This window comes from Kryptolebias marmoratus, linkage group LG2 (assembly GCF_001649575.2).
Source record: "Kryptolebias marmoratus isolate JLee-2015 linkage group LG2, ASM164957v2, whole genome shotgun sequence".
In the NCBI taxonomy this organism is placed as follows: domain Eukaryota; kingdom Metazoa; phylum Chordata; class Actinopteri; order Cyprinodontiformes; family Rivulidae; genus Kryptolebias; species Kryptolebias marmoratus.
Window position 1 is genome coordinate 14,140,195 of NC_051431.1, and position 18,924 is coordinate 14,159,118.

The 18,924-nt window shown below is 41.9% G+C and overlaps 1 protein-coding gene across 9 annotated transcripts in view; it reads left to right on the forward strand.

Annotated features, from left to right (window-relative positions):
• The first annotated feature begins 215 nt into the window (after positions 1 to 215).
• The window catches only part of elna (elastin a), a 46,511-nt gene continuing 27,802 nt past the window's right edge, over positions 216 to 18,924 (forward strand). For 3 of the 9 annotated variants that reach the window (XM_025009893.2, XM_025009894.2, XM_037980452.1), the window contains exons 1-5: positions 218 to 477; positions 10,653 to 10,721; positions 11,253 to 11,300; positions 12,589 to 12,687; positions 12,885 to 12,911. In XM_025009893.2, coding sequence (XP_024865661.1) covers positions 402 to 477; positions 10,653 to 10,721; positions 11,253 to 11,300; positions 12,589 to 12,687; positions 12,885 to 12,911 — 319 coding nt within the window. In that variant the 5' untranslated portion in view covers positions 218 to 401. Of the gene's footprint in view, positions 478 to 10,652; positions 10,722 to 11,252; positions 11,301 to 12,588; positions 12,688 to 12,884; positions 12,912 to 18,924 lie in introns of all 9 variants that reach the window. The other 6 variants (XM_025009897.2, XM_025009898.2, XM_025009896.2 and 3 more) reach the window with 4 other exon arrangements.

Genomic DNA, 18,924 nt, shown 5'->3' on the forward strand with positions numbered 1-18,924 from the left:
CAGACAGTTCAACTCCTTCTGGACTGGGGAGAGGAGACGGCGGTGGGGTGTGTGTGTGTGTGTGTGTGGGGGGGGGATCATCTGTGTTTGTGTGTGTGTCTCTCCCCCCCTTCTCTCTCTTTCTCTCTCTTTTCCTGCTGGCAGCAGCGTCTATGTGTTGGCAGGAGTGACCAGAATAAAAACAGCAACACCAGACACAGAGGCAGAAGAAAAAAAAAAAAAAAAAAGCAAAGTGATCCATTGTACAAGAGTCGCTGCCCCCTCTTGTAATTACTTCGAGTCCCGTATCTTTCTCCTTTCTCGCTTACTTCATCTCTCTTTGAGACCTCGGGGAAGTGGTAATTAGCTCGGAGAGAATAAAACCAGCTGATCGGGAGAGGGGTGGTGCACTCCGGAGCGAGATGGCTAACAGAAACCTTCTCCTGCTCCTCTGCGGACTCTTCCTCGCAGCGCTGATTCAGCCCTCTCTCCAAGGAGGTAAGCCTCAGGTGAACCCAGACATCGGTCACACACTGAGAACAGGTGCATCTCTGTGGCTTTTCTGCTTTGTGTCGTAGTGAGCGTCTCATTTGGCGAAGCATTTGGCTTCGGTGATGCTTTTTAGTCAGAGAGCAAGAAAAAGTTTTGCTTAAAGCTTCATATGCTGACTTTTTAAAATTATATCTGTCACATTCTATCTCAGTGCAAACTCTCTCTCTAAAATAAAAAAGCAAAGGCTTAATCAAGAGCAAACTTTGTTTTACTGTGCAATTTCCAGAAGGTAGAGTTTAACAGTTGCATTGGTAACTGTTTAGACAATTAAGGAAACTACACTTAATGCAAAGTTAAATGGTTTTTTTTGCAACATGTTTGCATCTCATATGTGCGTCCTGCTGCTGCAAAGTCAGGAGTGAGGTTCAGCATTGTCCAGTAGCATTTCCCTGTCACAACTCGATGTTTGTGTCCACTGACTTTATTCTGTTATCAGTTTTTAACAGAAACAGATAAACCTACATTATCACTTGATAACAGTCTCTGACCTTCCGGCTGATGTCATGGAATAACATGCGTGATCTAATTTAAAAAGAGCAGTTCACTCTCCAGCCTCGTTTCTCGTGGATATGTTTTTTTTTTTTTGTCTAATTTAATTCATGCAGTCAAATTGACTCCTGCACACACACACACACACACACACACCTCTTAGCATGTGTACGATATTGGCTGCAGATCCCGTCCTAAAAAAATGTCAGGAGGAGACCGTTCCAGCTGGCCTGGGCTTCTGCTCGGAGAAACCACACAGTTTAAACTCACCCCCGATGAACCCCTGGCTGGATCGACTCTATCTGAGAGTCCCAGTAAAAACCTGCGAGCAGGTCTTCAGCTCGAAGTCGGGCCTTATCTGGCTCAGAGAGGGAGAGGAAAAGGGAATGTGAGCGTGCATTTTCCTCCCTCTATCCGTCAGCTTCAGTTTTGCCTTTCTTGTCTGTTTGCATTGCTTTGATTAGTTCTCAGTCTGTGTTTTGGCTGAGATTCTTCGACTTATTTAACCCCCAAATGGAAAACATGTTAATCATCTGGAGTGGAAATGCCGAGAAGAATTCAATTTTTTATATATTTAAAGTCGCGGCCGTTTATCTTCTCTTCCCTTTGAGAGTCCCGGCGTCCTTATCATGTTTTTGGTTTCCTAAAATAAATAACTGCGCGTACGCTGTGTATCCTCACTTCTTATTTGTCCTTTTTTTTTTTTTTTCTCATTTGCTGTTGTTCTCAAAGTTTGCCAAGTCTGGCAAATGTCAGTCTGAAGAGTGCGTCCTCTTTCTTTTGCATTTATCATTTCTTTTTGCTGCATTCCACATTCCAGCTGACAGTCTGAGACGCTGTCGGGGAAAATAATCAACCATCTAAAGGAGCAGACAAGTATCAGAGCAACTTTGATCTCAAGTGAGAGCCGAATCTATCGAGATCAGACGTTTCTGTGGGGCTTAAACTAGATCCGTCCTCGTGTGCACTTCAGCCTGAATAAAAATAATAAGAAATAATAATTTAAAAAAAAGGATAAACTATCTGTGAGTAACATGAACCTCATTAACACCCGATCCACCCATTTAATGCTCCTGCCCTGAAAGCACCTCCTGCGCTTGAGAAACTCGCCCGTCGAGTCGTGGTGGAGTGCCAGAGCTGTCTCGGAGCTTTCCATCATCGACTATAAATGACTTGTGTTCTCAGAGGAAACATCTGGTGAGAGGTTTGTTAATACATGAGCGCCCCCTCCCATGCTGTCTCTGCGCAGGTAATAAAGTGTTTGTTGGTTGGTTGGCAAACAAAGCCAACCTGCTTCATACATCACAGATAGATGTGGCAGCTTTTTATTAAAAACATCGAAAATAAATTAGTTTTATTTCAGCTCCTGCTCCATAGATTATAATTTACATTTCAGCATTAGATGAACAACTCCAGCCTAAACTTTTCTTTTACATTTTGAACACCGAAGGTTTCTCAAGCAACCCATCTTGGCGCCTCTTCACGTTGGAATAAATGCCTACAACTATGGTGAACTTCTACTGGATGTTAGTTTGCTTGAAAGTGTTTACACCATTAATGGTTTGATTCTTACTGGCAGAAATAGGTTCTGAGCTCAGATGAAACAGAGGAAAATAGCTGTTCTGTTCCTTTATAGTCTCCAAAGACAAGAGGCAGTTCTGGGGAGGGTTTTTTTTATTTTTTTTTAGTACATCTGGAAGCCAGTTTGCCTCATTTGGAAATGACCAAATCTACCCCGAGAAATTGAACACATAAATCAGTGAAACTCGCACAGAGTTTGGGATACGAGTGCAGGCCGAGCAGCAAAGAGTCACAGAACACAATAAAGTGGAGCAACAGCTCAGCATTGCTGATAAATACCTGTATGGAAGAGAGTGGTACTTAAAGGTTTTTTTTTTGTTTTGTTTTGTTTTTTGGTTGCAACTCTTTGGCGAGGCCGAGCGCCAACTACAGCAAGCTGGATTAATGTGACATTTACTGCATGCATCCCATCACTCAACAGCCCAACCCACTTACAGAAACGGACCATTTCAACCGCCGTCTGAACAGAGCCTTTTTTAATTTAGTTTTATTGCACGATCCACACTTTAATTTGTTGATCCAGTCGGTTGGTGTAATTCTGCGGCAAGATGACTTCATTCTGTAATATTTTGGTAGGACCTGTTCGGTTTCAAGCACTGACTGAATAGTGTCGGGCATTGTGAAAACCCCAGACGTGCGTTTCTTAGAAAGTGTGAAAAGGAGTGGACAGTTCTCCCCACATTTTACAGTTTAACATTAAAGTACATTCATTCCCTGGGTGGGAGGTCCCACTCTGTCTTAGATCACCGACCAGAAGTAATTATTACCATGTCGGCCATTTTTACTGTAAGTACTGCTGAGAGTTTAATAAGGCTCACACTAGAAGTACTGATGTTTTAGTGTGTTTTGTCATTTTCGTTGGTCTTTTCTGATTGATTGGTCTTTCATAAATGGATGAAGAGCCATCCGTTCATCCCCGGACCGTTACTGTGAGGATATTAGTGCAGTTCTCAGTCATCTTTATTTGTAACACTCACCCGCGATTTGTTTAGTGCTTACTGTTTAGTTTTGGAAGAACGTCAGCCCTAACGTCTCTCAGTCCTGTGTTTGGTCTGCAGTTGGCCGGTGCCAAACGCTGAGGGAAGAAGCCCATTAAGCAGGATGATTCATTTCACTCAACCTTCACCAGGCTGGGAGCTATCAGGAGCAGACTCAGCAGGCCCCTGAGTCTGGGCTGGCTCCCGTTGGGAACCGTTTTATTCTTCTCCAGCGACTGTTCATGCCCGAGAAAAGCTGAAGACAACATGTGGAGGACTCTCTGTTTTTTATCGAAAAACCCATAACAGATGATGAACCAGTGAGAAAATATCAACTTCATCACGTTTTTTTTTTTTTCCAGGTGTTACCTTTTTGTTTTTTCCATTGTGAAGGCATGAGCAACATGAGGCAACAACTGTGAAATTATATTACCAGTGAATAACGAATGTAGTTTCTTGTGCTTTTGACATTTTTACTTGACTACACTACAGCTCTACTGGATGATATGACCACATAAATCCATCCACGGCTCCATAATATGAACTGTTCGTTCCACGAGCTTCTAGTGGTTCCACATGGTTGACGGGTGTTTCAAACTGTGGCTTTTCCCTCCGTTGCGATCATCTCCGCAGTCCTTTCAGGGCAGAGTCCATATCTGTTCCAAAACCAATTTAGTTTCAGATTTAGCTTCTTTAGTTTCAAAGACACAACTTGCCTAATCTTGTAATGATTCCCCTGTCATCTTCTCGTGGAAAAGCTTCACTCAGGATGCTGAAAGGCAAAGAAGACAAGGTTTGAATCCTGTCTTTAACTCTCATTTCAGCGCTTTAGGGAAGCAACATCAAGGCAGGGTTGGGCACGTCAAGAAAAGGAATGGTAAAGCCAGAGGATTTCTGTTTTTTTTTTTCAAAAATAATTCCATCTTATGAGATTCATTTTATATTTTTCTTCTTTATCGTATTTCTAATTGAGGGAGGCGTAAGGAGACCAAAAAACATTTTGTTGCACAAACTGCACTGTTGGCAGCTTGCTAAAACATTTTTTTCTTTAATAAGAAGTGATAGACGCCGCATTACAGAGTTTTTGAATTGGCTGATGTGTGAAGGCATTTCAGGGACGTTTTCCGCACGACTCCCTGAACGCTGCAGTTGGACCGTGGTCGTCCACAGTGAGCCGTTTTGAGGAGAATGCCGTCATCACTCATTTTGTGTGGTTTTTGCAAAAAGTGTTGTGTTCGCGCTCGCATGATTTTGTTTTATACCCCTAACATTTAAGCTAATTGTCAACCCCAACAGTCGGTCGTAAAACAACCACAGCACAGGGTCGGGGAGATGTCATTACTCACCAGCTTGTTGTAAATGCAGTTAAGCTGTGTTTTTTGAGAGTAACAAAGTGCAATTGTAAAAAAAATAAATGCTGTTAAAATGAGAGGTGCTGTGGAAAAAGCTCAAGTCGGATTTACTAACAAAACAAGTTCTGACCTAAAATTTCCTAACTTCTTTAGTGAGTCATTATTTTTGGTTGCAGTAACCTCTATCTTTCGTAAAATCAACATTTTCGGCCTGTGCAAATATTTTACTTCGACTGTAATTTGCAATAAATAATAATAGTGTTTTCTGTTAGCTTTAAAGGGGTGTTGATGCTGAATTATTTTGGCAGCTAAACAGATGATAAACGTGTCATTTGTTGACTTTCCAGGGTGAAATTTAAAACCTGACATTTTGCCAAAAGAAAAATAACATGCATAGACTTAATCAAAATTACTTTCTTATGTTAGTTCTTGTCGGGTTAACGACATCACTGCTATAAAAATCCAAAACAACTGAGTTCTAGAGGCCAGAGCACTTCCACGTACATACAGTGTATATATATGTACATACAAATACTGCAGTAGAAAAGGCTTTTTATCCAAACCCTCAGGTTTACATATTCTTTAATTTGAATCTAGAATTTAAATTATTTGAATTTGTTAGCAATTAATTGTCAGTCTGTCCGTCTGTGGATAATTTCTTGTCCGGGCTCTAACTCTGCAATCGTGTAACGGGGAAAAGTCAAACTGCGCAGCTAAACACCTCATTGGTTAGGTTTGTGAAAACCTTGTTTGTGCTCCAACTCTAAACACATATATTCAGGATTATTGTTTGAGGGACTTCATGCTTTGGATTTGTTTTACTCTGATAATTGTCTGATGAACGTATTATTAAATTACGAACCGTTGGTGGTACTCTTATGTTTGTTGTCAGGTTATGGAAAAGACGCCAGCTTATAATAACTTCACCTGATTTTAGTGACAAATCTTGATTATATAACCAAGTACTGACTTCCTGTTGTTATCGAAAGTTCTTTTTTGGAAACAAACAAACAAAAGCACCAAATTTCGACTTTCTTTCCGATGTTTGCTGTTATTAAGAGTTCCAACATTGACCATCAGTGACACATCTGGGTCCCAAAAGAACATTTTGTCTTAAAAATATAATCTTAACTCTTAAATTTGGGTAAAGTAGATATTCAAAGGTATAATTCTCAGACTGTAACCCTGCATATTTGTTTTCAACACTTTCATATTCAGGCTTGTTCACTTATGGCTTACCTCTTTCTGGTAATTATAGCAGTAAACAACATCCTCTGTATGTGGCAGTAGTCCTTAGTGTTTAAGTGTTAGCAAAAAAAAAAGTCACAGTTGTTCTTAGCTTTTTACTCCTGTAGCAGGTGGTAAACTGGACGTTCTTATTCAGTTTGTCTCTGAAGATCAGTTGATGGTTTTTGCAGATAAGCTCGTAGATCTACTCAGAGCTCAGATACATTATGTTTCAGTCTGCTGTGTGAGTTATTATTACGAATGTCATTGCCCCTGACATCAAACACGTGGCTTTTATTGACATTTCAGAAATTCTGGCTGAGACTTTGCTTTTTTTTGTGCTGCAGTATATTTGCAGGAACATATAGCTGTCGTACATCATGGTGGAAGGGCCCAAACGCTGTAACTCAAAGAGTCTTTTATTAATGATGATGTGTCGTTCAGGCACCGGCTCTATTCGTTGGCTCATATAAGTGAGCGATGAGAGCTGGCTCCTGTCTGCAAGCCCTTTTTTATTTGTTCCTCCTAACCAACACAAGGTTTGACATTGGTCAAAACTGTGTTAATGTCATGCTGCATGACCAGATTACATACAAGGGTTGCATCATTAGGTCTGGCGGTTCCACTTCACTTGAAGCTTGAGGGTTCTGCACAGTATCTTAGCCACTCCTCCAGTTTGGGGGGGTCCCAGCTCTGAGTGCTCTGATGACCACCGGCACCACTAAGACTCTGTTTCCTCTTTTATCCCCTTGGTATTTCTTGGTATTTGTCGAGCTTCTCGTGCCCCTTCTTCCTGATGTTACAGTAGCTGGGACGTTGCTACAGTGGTTGTGTCATATAATTTTGGTAAAGCTCCGAGGTTCAGGGTTTAAACCACGGTACTGCCAACCCATAATGAGAGAGAGAGAGACATAGAATTGATGCACACAGATATCGCCTGTATTAACAACGTCCGTGTCTGATGCTGGGGAACCAAGACATTCTGATGAAAAATAGGCTACTGGATCAAGACATTCATGGATGAGTCAGAGAACCTAACACACACATATATGTAGTTTATGGTATCTAGACACTGTATCCTGTTGTCTTTTTACTTGAGAATTGAAGCCGTCAGTTCTCATTTTACAGTAGCTGCCAAATTGTATTTTTGCAACCAGAGTCTGCACACAAGGGATGTGGAGTTTTAGGTCCCGCCTGCACCTCCGAACACAATCATGGTGTCACCTGACCTTTATTATAACTTTGAAATATTAATTACAGCTGACTATATTAGAAAAAAAATATTAAGGCAAGTTAAGAACTACAAAAAAACTACTTAAATCAACAAGAGTCAACCTGAAAATAACAATCTAGAATGCTTTGTGTTTTATTTTTTTATTGAGGTAAAAAGTCCTGTTTCTTTACTTAGAAGTGGCAGCACTTAAAACTTGAGCCAGTCTACAGGGAAGCTTCAACTTCTGGTTTCCTGTCGAATGTTTACATTTCTTCTACGGTTTTCTGCACCAATAGACGGTACCACTCGTTCCCCTTCATGTAATCCCTGTCTGTTATTGCACCTGATTGGTTGCATGCAGCATGACATCAACACAGTTTTAAAAATGTCCTGCACTGTGTTAGGTAGGGGGGGGGTGGAAATAAAGGTTCACAGACGGGAGCCGGCTCTCATCACCTGCCTTTATGAGCTGGCAAGTAGTAGAGTGGGTTTGTTGGAGAACGACACATCACAAGCACTAAATGAGGACCGGAAAAAGCCCGGACTTGCATCACCTTTTACTCAAGGAACAAAAGAACCTGATGGAGCAGAATGGGTATAAAGAAAAACAACAAACTTAACCATTTAGGCAGATCACATGAAGCGTCTAACTTAGCAGAGGCGCTGACATTAAAAGAGCAGATACGGGTGTGAAATAAAAAAAAAAATTTTAAAAAGTGGGGCTTGTGGAAGTTATCTAGAGGAAATGACATTAAACAGAAGAGCAAACCCTGGAACTAGAAAATATGACCGCATGGGAAGTAAAGCTCCCAAAAAGTGAGTTAAAACCAAAACAAAAACTAATTAAACATAATGGGTTAAACCATTCTAATAAACACTCGTAATCATCGAATTAACCAACAAAACAAGGGTTGTCTCAGAAGTCTAACGAACCGTGGATGATGACTGCAGCGGCTTGTTAGAGACGGGGCTGCCACACCTTGTGAGTGATTACTTGAAGGTATGCCTTACAGTGAGCAGACAACACACAGGATTTTTGTAGAATTAGGAACGGTTTGACGTTTTTAGGTTTAACGTCACCTCCGTGTCGTTTTGCAAATTTCCCGATGAATCATGCACAGTGTGCTCTTTCACAAAATCACCGCAGGTTCCAGGTTCCATCTGTTCTTCACACATTTAGCCTGAAATGCTTTGTTAAATCATCTGTTTCAGTGGAAATATTCTGCTCAAAGTGGGTTTGTACACATAGGAATATATTTGGCATTCCTTAGATTTATTGTATATCTTCATTCTCCAAGTTTTATATGTTTGAGCCTTAACTTTTCTCAATGGCAAAAGGTAAACCTTTAAATTAAGTCAGCTGTAAAAAAAAACATTTTTTTGCCCCATTTGAAGCCCTTTTCTCAGTGGATCTTATCCTTCACACACATTTCAGCTTGTTCCCATGGCTCTATTGAATCCTCCAGGAATGTTAGCGCGCGCTGATGATTAAATTAGGACAGTCAGAAGGAGACTTTTTAATTTATTGTGGGCGGTTTGGTCGTTTGGCAAAGCTCACTGCGTGGCATGCTTGAGATGCATGGTTTTAGTGAACCCTGTGCACTCTATTAAAATGATCTAATTCAGAGCTAAAGGAACGGACTCACTGTTCCACTCAACTGCCAAGACAGGAAATCCTTTTGATTGTAAACCGAAAGAGCAAAACTGAGAAAACTCGCTCCACACCCATCCCGTCGTGTGGTCTCTTCACTGAGGTCTATATGAGCTATTGGCATGGACAAACTGTCAAACGCTCGTAAACACAAACATGCTCACAGATGTTACATTCATTGTCTTAGCCGTTTGCTAATCAGATGCAGAACCAGGGGCTTTTTGCTCTTTATTGTATTGTAGTCTCAAGAACTGTTAGTGTTCCTTAAATACGGCCAGACCACAAGAAAATTGATCAATTCTTCCATTGTTTAGCTCTCTGATGTTCAAGCTTCAACTGTTTTTGTTGATACGTCGTGTTAATGGGGGGAAAATGCCATTTCTCCTGGTTTCAACATGATCACCCTGACTGTCAGCCCTTCTTGGTTCCTTTTTTTTGTTGTTTGTTCAAGAAGACATTTTGTTTTAATCATGAGCAAACATTGTTCCCGTCAGCTTTAGACCACAGTTTTGGAGCACCTAAGCATAAAAACGTAATCTTTTGACACCAAACAAATCATCCCCCATGCACTCATCCCTTCACTATTCCATTCATAAACATGGCAGGGTTTCTATAGCATAAAGTCATTTTGTATCACTGCGGCTGTCTGGGTTAGTTTCTGGGGTTTTTCGTGACCACTGAGTGACACGAACTGTTCATTTTCTGATTTTATCGTGGCACAAATCCAATAAACATGTCAGAGTTCGTTAGAGGAAAATGTCAGTCATTTTGGAGCAGCCTGCCAGCGTCATGAATACCCCTACAGCTAAATCTGGCTGTAATGCCATGTAATGCTCTCCCCCCAATGGCCACTCTACGGTCGGCACTGAGAGACTTCACACAATATTCTCTAACAACTACATGGACGCCTTTGACATGTGGTTTGAATTAATCAGCCTCTCAGACCTTGTAAGAGCCATTAAACACAATCATTACGGTCCAGCAGCCCCGCTCCCTCCTTTGCATTGTGTTTCTGTGATATGAACCAGGTTTTAATTAGACATATATACAGTATAACTTAGTCATTTAGGTCTTAGCTCACCACTCCCATTAGGTTTAGCTGGTTGTTCCAGATCAACTGGAGCCATTCTTTTTAATCTCGCCCCCCCTTTTTATTTAAGATCCTGTTGTTATTCCTTACACACTTGAGGCCATCTAGTCTAGAATCCAGAACGACCATCTCAGGAGTTGCTTTGAGTCGCAGCCAGAAATCAAGCGAGAAATAAAGCCGGAGCGGATTTCTGAAGCAAATTTTCCAGCTAAGGTACCTCATCAGTATGAAAACAAATCACAGTCCGATTCACTGCTCCCCATCATACCTATAAAGTTTTTTTTTAAAGCTTTTAAATGTTGCTTTTGCTCTGGTTCTAGCAGACAACGCTGTGTCCTCACCACAGCTATGTGTGCCAGATGTGCACATCAAGGACAAACTTCAGTGTTTTTTTCCTGGCTGAAGGATAATGAATTCATTTAAGAATGTTTGTCTTATGAACGGGGTTGTTGTTTAGAAATTAAAAACAAAACAAAAAAAAACATATCTCACACATCAGTGATGGAAGATGACCCTTTGCTTTCTCCATTCTGTCCTCCAGGTGTGTATGTACCGGCTGGTGCTGGGATCGGACCGGGAGCCGCTGGTCCAGGTACTGGATTCTTTCCAGGTAAGAGCTTCTGCTTGACAAGTTTAAGCGAACCGCGACAAACTAATCTGTTTGTCCTTAGCGAAGCATAACAACAAATTTGACAACCGTGGAGCAGAAAGCACAGCTCTAAAACAATCCGAACATTTTATGAATGTCATTAAAAAAGGGTGCGAGGGGGAAGTTTTATTATTCAGGTTTTGCAGCTGACCTCAGAGGTGCGATAGGGTTGGATGACGTTAAGGCTTCAAATGGTTTAATTTAAATCTTAAACACAAAAAGGGGCATTACTGAGCTGGCAAATGTGCATTTATATGCACACAAATGTTCTCATAGACACCATATTATACTGTGAATGTGGCATTTTCCATCTTTAACTGCACTGGTGTTTGTATAAACACTTCATCATTTTTATACATGTAAAAAAATGACCTGTGATCCAACATTACTCTCTGTTTTGATGATTAAACTGTTGAACCATAAGCCGCCCGTTACCTTCGTACGTACAGTTCTGCCATAAATCAATAACTTGTATGACTCTTGTTTTATTAGGCTCTGCTGGACAATACCCTGCAGCCTATAAACCAGCTAAAGCTGCAGGTGAGTGGAAGAGACATAAATACTAAAATATGTTTAAGAGCTGCTTCTTGTTTATCAGAAAATGGGTACTGGATATAAAAATGTGAAACTACAAGTTAGTATTATATATGCTGAAATGTTTAAAAGTTGTCTCAAATACGTTTGAATTGGACTTTTTTTTTCCTGCCTTGGTCAGCGTCATGCAGATTGACTTCTGCAAGTTTTTTTCTGAAATCCCTCCTCCCTGTTTGCTGTTTCCGGTTCGGTAACGTCTGTCAGTGCGGTCAGTGGTCGGGGACGATGAATGCTGTCTGCAGGTTGTCACTTCACACCTTCTCTGCAGCGCAGTCCCGTTCAGAAGCAGGTCACCACCTGCGTGCGTGATCTCGGCATGGCTCCAGCTCCCGTTTGTTGACCCAGCGTGACCCCGTGCGACCTTTTTTTTAACACTAACAGCACCAGAGCTGCAGAGAGAGGGGCGCGACACCGTTTGAAAATTAGACGGTTTTATACTTTTTGAAACATACACCAGTAAAACATTTATGTCAACTTGCATTAATTAAAAAAAAATACTCTTGTAAAAACTATACTTCCTGTCAGCTTTGATTTGGTCATGATCAGTAGGAAACACACGGCAAGCCTTGGATTGAACACTGTGTCTAATTTAATAGTAAAAATATACTTCGCTGTGGTAATAAACAGTGTTTTAGACAAAAAAATATATAAAAAATTGGATCTATTACACTTTGTTTTCACAAGCGCACTTGTCACTAAGAATAATGTTCTCTTGTACGTCCCGAGTAAATCTAATGAGTATAAAATAACATAACACTAATATTACAGGGTTATCACTTCTTTTATAAAGGGCAGAGTGCGAACAGGAGTGCCAAGAAGCTCATCATCACCACTGGAGGATAATTTTCCCCGATAAATATCTTGTTTCCTCTGTGATGGATGAAAAGTGTCTCAGGACGGTTATATCTTGCAGACTGAAATGGGCCGATCAAGCACTTTTATTGCTTTTTAACTGACACATTTTTATTGCTTACAAAAGCATTAAACTGGACTCCCAAAGCCTCCGTTGATAAACAACACTGAACTACCCCCCCACCTCACTTTTAAAGGCCAGAATGGAGTCGTTTTCTCTTTGGACTGGTGGAAAACTCTTCATGCGTGGTATTGTTAAAGGAAATGAATGTCCTGTAATGTGTGTGTGGAGCGCTCTGCTGTGTTAATACAAGTGTGAACGACAGGAGTGACAGTGACTGCTGTGGTTCCAGTCACACGTGTCTCTGTCTGACCCGAACAGCAGGAGGTTATGGAGCCGGTGGCCGAGGTGTGGGCCCTGGTGGTTTGGTGCCAGGAGGGGTCGGGACCGGCGGCCTTGGCTTTGGAGGAATACCAACAGGTACAAATGTAAAAAAAAAAAAAAAAGACAAACCCCCCCTTGCTGCTGTTGTCAGTTCTTGTATTCAGACCCGAAAGGGGATCAAAAGCAGGTATGGATGTCTGCAGCTGCCTATTTCAAAGTTAAAATCTGTTCTGAATCTTAACATTTTAGCATTAAATTGAGCATTTCTCTCACGTGCCGTTTCTCACCAACAGGGCAAGGCGGAAAGGCACCACAACTCGGTGAGTTTGAATATTAAATCTTCTTGGAAAGCGTGAGAGTTGATTCACGATCAAACTTCGAGTGAAGCTCAAGGTTAAAAGGCACCCATAAACGCCCTTGATGCGCCGATAGCTGAATGACGAGGAAAACTCTTGTTTTGTATAATAACAGTTTGAGCGCCTCGAAAAGGAAGGAAATCTGATGTATTGTTATCGAGCCGATGAAGTAATGTATAGACTTGGATACGTTTTCCAAACCATCACGGCGGGCAGGGCTGCACAGATGGAGGGTAATGGGCCTCCGAGCGGTTGTCACCACATTTTTCTTATCACTGGTGTGTTTTTGTCAGAGTTTGTTTACACTGGCCTTGCAGCTGTTTGGGGCATCCTGAATGGAAACCATTGCAAGAATCCATCCTCCTTCACCTCCTCAGCACGAGGAGTATCGGGGAACAGATGGTTGTCGGAGAGCAAACAGCCGTCAGCGGCTGCCAAACAGCGGAGCCAGATCTCTGATTAATGTTACCACAATGTTAGACCCTTACAATATATGGAAACCTCCGTGTTGATATTCTTTTCTCCGATACTGTACTGTAAATATTTTCCCTTGCTGTATTTCAGTGTTCGCCCTGTTGGTGCTCCAGCAGTGTTTAGCTATCGTTTAAATTCTGATACGATCTCAGCCTGCCTCTCTGTGTTTAGAAAGATAAGGAAACAAGCAATAATCTTGTAGACCTGATAACACACGGAGCGGGCCACACAAGGGTCCCCCCGGACTCCCACACCTCCACCCACTTACAAGACTTTCCAGAGGTCCATTTTGTGAAAATGACCTAATATCCAGTTTTGGGCGGAAGTTGGTTTTGGCTTGCAGCAGCAGGGCATTCCTTGAGACATATCCCTCACTTTTATTTGGATTCTCCTCCCTCACAATGTAAAGAAATTAAATTAGTGAGAAAAGGGGAAGCAAACAATATTAAGGCAACCCTTTGAATGTTTTCTTTCTCTAATCAGTGCAATTTGGATCTCTGCATTGCCATACTTAATCCTTACTGATTACGGTTACAAGGAAAAAACACCAAGTGAGCCCCTAAGAGTCAGCTAAGGCCTTGCACTTGTTTTTTTGTTTTTTTTAATGGAACAAGAGGCTTACATCTGCAGATTTGTTTTGTCCTGTGGCAGTAATGCAATCTCCGTCAATTTCCAGTCCGTCAGAGAAAATAGATCCCGAAGTCCTCGCATATCTGAACGTAAGGGGTTTCTTTGCAACTGGCGGATAAAAAGTTTTTCATCGTTAAACAAACGTGGCAGATCTCACACAAGTCGAGTCCATTTCGTCGGCCTGTGCCATGGAAACATGCCCAACCAAAAAAAACAGCCTTAAATGTGTTTTAAAACCATATTCTTTTCCTTTAGGCCACAATATAAGGAAGAGCATCTCTCACATAAAATGAGCTGCCAGTCATCCTGGGGTGTAAATCGTGAGCTGACATCACATTCGACCAATGCACCTTGCCTGGTCAGTAATGGAGAACAGCGGCTCGGTGTGTGGGTAGCGTGACTGCGGCGAGTTGCGGCGTAGCTCGCGGACGACCTTGCAAATGTTACACTAATTGTGAAGCTTGTCAGCTTTCAGCGTCGACAGCGCTCCGAAAGCCGGAGAGACGGAAACTCTGTTCTTGCAGCAGCTGTTGGACGCCGTTTCCTTTCCTGCGTTGCTGCGAGCAAAGGTGGATTCAATACTCGAGGTGTAATTGCTGAAACTTGGCTGCCGCAAAGCAGCTTCTTGTCTGTTTCGGGCAGCTTGCAGGCGGCTGAAGTAAAACAGAGTTCGCTGCTTTTCTTCCTGTCCGAGTAGCGTTGCTGCACCAGTTTAATCGGTTCTGAGATGAGTTTAAATGGAAGATGAAAAATGGAGTAAAGGATAAATTTAACGTTAATGCGCGAGACTGATCTCTGACATTTTAATCTTCCCGACGCTGTCAAACTGACAAGAGAAAAAACCCTGCATGAATCAGTTTTATGGCTGTTTAGTGAGAATCTGTAACTATTTTTTGTTGAACTGCTGATGTGTTTCTAATACTTTTATTATAGAACATCCTTCAGACGAGGTTTCACGTTTCTGTTTTAAGAGTAACGATGAGGCGGAGTGAGTTTTTTACTGTATGATCCCCCAAAGCTTAAAGTAGATTTATCTAAAAACAAAAAAAAGGGAGAAAGAGAGAAAACTAAAGACTGCCTGGTTGTACATTTTTCAGGACTTTTCTTGAAGTTATAGTAGCTTTGACGTATCAGTTCAGTTTACAGCTCAGTTCCATTTAATTAAATTAAAATGAATGTGTGTCTATAGCAAAACTCAAGTCAGTTGTAAAAACAGACCAATACACTCTGAAAAATCCCACTTCAGTACATTTCTCATTCAGTTTAGTTATTTTGAGTTCAGATGAAACAAAATCCAGCCCCACTTTTAATGGTTATAATCAAATTCAAATCAATAATTTACAATCATATATCATACAATTTGTATAGCTCTAGTGTCTACATGCTTATTTATATTAGGAAATATATATTTGATGAACAATATTTGAAGAAATCTTTGTTTTTGGCATCTTGTGACTTGTTTAACAGCAAATCAACCCTTAGCTGAACTGAAAAGATGCATGCACTGTTTGTGGAAAATAAACACATGAAGTTGAATATTAACAGCTTTTATTAAAAGATTTACTTCACTTTGAAAGATGAAAACTCAAAGACAACCACTGAGCTGAGGGAAGCAGTTATTTTCTACACAATCACTAAATTCAAACTACAAACGTCGGTTAGTTTTAATGACAAACCTCTCCGGGGTTTAAAATGGAGGGCTAATCAGTCGATCTTTTGATACATCTTCAAGCTCTGGTTTGTATCACAGCCATTGTTTGAATCAGCACCAAGTGACCTTGCCTGCTTTGCAACAAGACGAAAGGCGGAAAGCAGAGATGGAAAGATATGATGGACATTATGACGACAGACAAGAGACGGGGGGGGGGGAAGCAAGGGGAATGGAAAAAAGCAATAGTTGTGCACTTGCCAGACGTCAAACGCGTACTCTGCTCACCTCTCATCAACATGTACAGTTATTTGCACAACCGCTCATGAAACATTCACGCTCCAGACAGCCCGCCGAAAGAACGGAGACGGATAGATCGAGGTGAGAACGAGAACGTTGCGCCAAAGGAAGACGAGCTCCGAGGAGGTTTGGTCTCTGGAACACATGTGCTTCTCATTACCGCAGTTCAGACCTGTCCTCCCGAGCTGCCAGAGACTGGAAGCATCTGCATGCGAACGAGCACGAGCGTACGCAAACATGTGTCCGCGCCTCGTATCTGCGCGTTTTCACGTGTGACAGAAGCGTCTGCGGACGTACAAGCGTAAATAATGGCCCAAGGCTCTTGATAATGTCTCAATGACATCCAGTTTTCCTCTCAGCGCAGGGGGGCGGCCGACACAGACACGCTCACTTGTTCAAACAAATCGTGAAGAATGGCTTTATTCTTCGTTCGTCCCGCTTCAAATATCTCTGCGCTGGTTTTGTAATCTTGGAACCGGAGCTGTCTGCGAGGGAACTTTGTTGTATCGGAGCTCCTCACCCCACAGAACAAGGCCCACCCAACACATGTGCAGCCAGCACAGCTTGTTTGTTCACATTAGAAGTTTCTTTTGTTTCCTAAACAATATTTCTTGAATCACGTCACCACCTGTGTTATTGCTGCCTTTAATGTTCTCATTAACCCATCTTAAGAAACTTATATATCAGTAACATAAGATAAAACAGAGTCTTAATGTGTATTTATTGGCGTCTTATCACTTATGAACATATTTTTCCCCTCTCTGAACTAGTTCTGTCTCTTTGGTGCTAGCTCCCAGCCTTTTACTAGTCTGATCCATGTCAAATTTGCGTGGTTGCTCTCTAGTTAGTTTGATTTATTTAGTTCATGTTCCCTGCTGAACAACAGTCCCACGGCATGGTGTTACATCCTTTCCCTCCTGCTGTCTTTCCCAGCAGATCTGGACCACGAACAGCTTTCTGTGTCCATCTGGCAGCGCAGCCCAGAGCTGTTTCTGAAGTAATGAAGGAATTTTTTTTTTTTTTTCGTATTTCTCCCAAAGCCTTTTAAAGACAGATCACCAGCCAAACAACTGTGTTTCAGTCGTTTGTAACAACGAACCGAAGTCTTAGATTTGATTGATGCTTTGTAGATTTGTGGCTGTTTAAGTGATTATAGTGCCGCGGTCGGCAGCTCCTTTACACCCAGCAGCCTTCTGTGTCGCGTGTGAACCTCTGTCGTCTGTGTCGTCTGTATCACACGACACAGACGTCTGTATCACAAACTGAATCGGAGGTAGTCACAGAATGGAGTTGGTGAGTCTTTGAGAAGTGGAGGGCAGAACTGGATCAGCTCCATTGGTTCATGTATGAACCAGAACCATAGTGAGAAATGATTTTAATATGTAAGTTTATAACTCGGAAATTGTCACGAGGTGTGAGTGAGAGTGTGAACAGTTGTTTGTCTTGTTTGTCTCTGTGTGTCCCTGTGATGGACTTGCGACCTGTCCAGGGTCTCCCCCACCTCTCGCACAGTGATGACTGGAGATAGACACCAGCTCCCCGTGACCCAGAAAGGAGAAGTAGGTAAAGAAGATGGATGGATGGATGGATGGATGGATGGATGGATGGATAGATGGATGGATGGATGGAAGAAAGTTTATTGTGTTGGCTTCACAGCTGACGCCTAAAAACGATTGAACATCTTATAGTAGTTTATAAAGTATCGAATTACCTGTAACATGGCTGATATAGGGTAGTAAACTTGTACAAGTTTCTTTGCACATGGAAAGTATTGCTTTAAGTTTATATTGTTGTACTTTTTTTAATTCCCGTGTCAGTTTTGCTTCCTCATGACACTTTTATCTCAAAGCAATATGAGTCTGAGAAATTATCTCACCTCAGTGAAAGATTTCTCTTGGACTTTTTCACACTAATCAGCCTTGGGGCTTAGCTGAACAACCTTTGAAAGTAAATAGTTTTTAAATGACATCAGTGTTTGCCTTTGAGGCCTCCGATGCGTTCGCCCGTATTGCAGTGACTCTACATGCTTGTGCAATTTGGCAAAATCCGGTGTTGATGACACATTTGACCTCTCTCCCCTGTTTTGCTTTCTTAGAGTACCACATATGTTTGCCAGAGTGACATGCTACACATGGCTGCACAATAATCCCCACCTTTCTAATGACAGAAGAATTCAGGAAATGCTTTCGAGCCTGACGGAGCCTAACATCAGTGGATCTATTTGCATATTTTGTAGCGGCGAGCCAACCTACACTTGTCTCTTCTCTCAACCCTGAGTTGTCATGAAAACTATTCGGTGGAATGGCGGTGAGATCCATATGTGGACCATCTGGGAGATAAAGCACACTTAGCCAACTTTGCATACCATGACCACAGGCTGCATTTGTTCGCCGGTTTTCTCATCCTGGGTGTAATTTGCACCAACGAACGTCCCTTCAAATGGAACAGAGTAATCAAAAATGATCAGTTTCTTTAAATGGTATGCTCACACATGCTTAATTTGCTGGTGGTGTACTTTAATGACTGCAGCGTGTTTACGTGCTGCGAAATTGAGCTTCAAGCTGAAGGCAGATGGCACGAACGCTGGACGAGAGAAGCTCTGCAGACATATCCAAGGCTTAGTGCTGGCAGAGGAACTGTGACATTCCTTTAGAGGTGGATAAAATGTAAAGTAAGAGAGGCTTTCATCTCTTTTAGAAACAAGAAGAAAGGGAGAAACGTTAGCTCGGCTATAAAAGTCTATAGCGTAACATGTTCTGCTCTGTGAGGCTTGTAGGATAAACAGTGACATCAGAGACCCCGGTGATGAGGTGCAATGCAAACGAGCCCACTTCAGATTAGGAGGCAGCGCTGACGGTACGTGCACCAAAGCGTTTTAAATGAGGCATGTGTTGGAAGGGGCGGGCGGGTTGGGGGGGGGGGGGG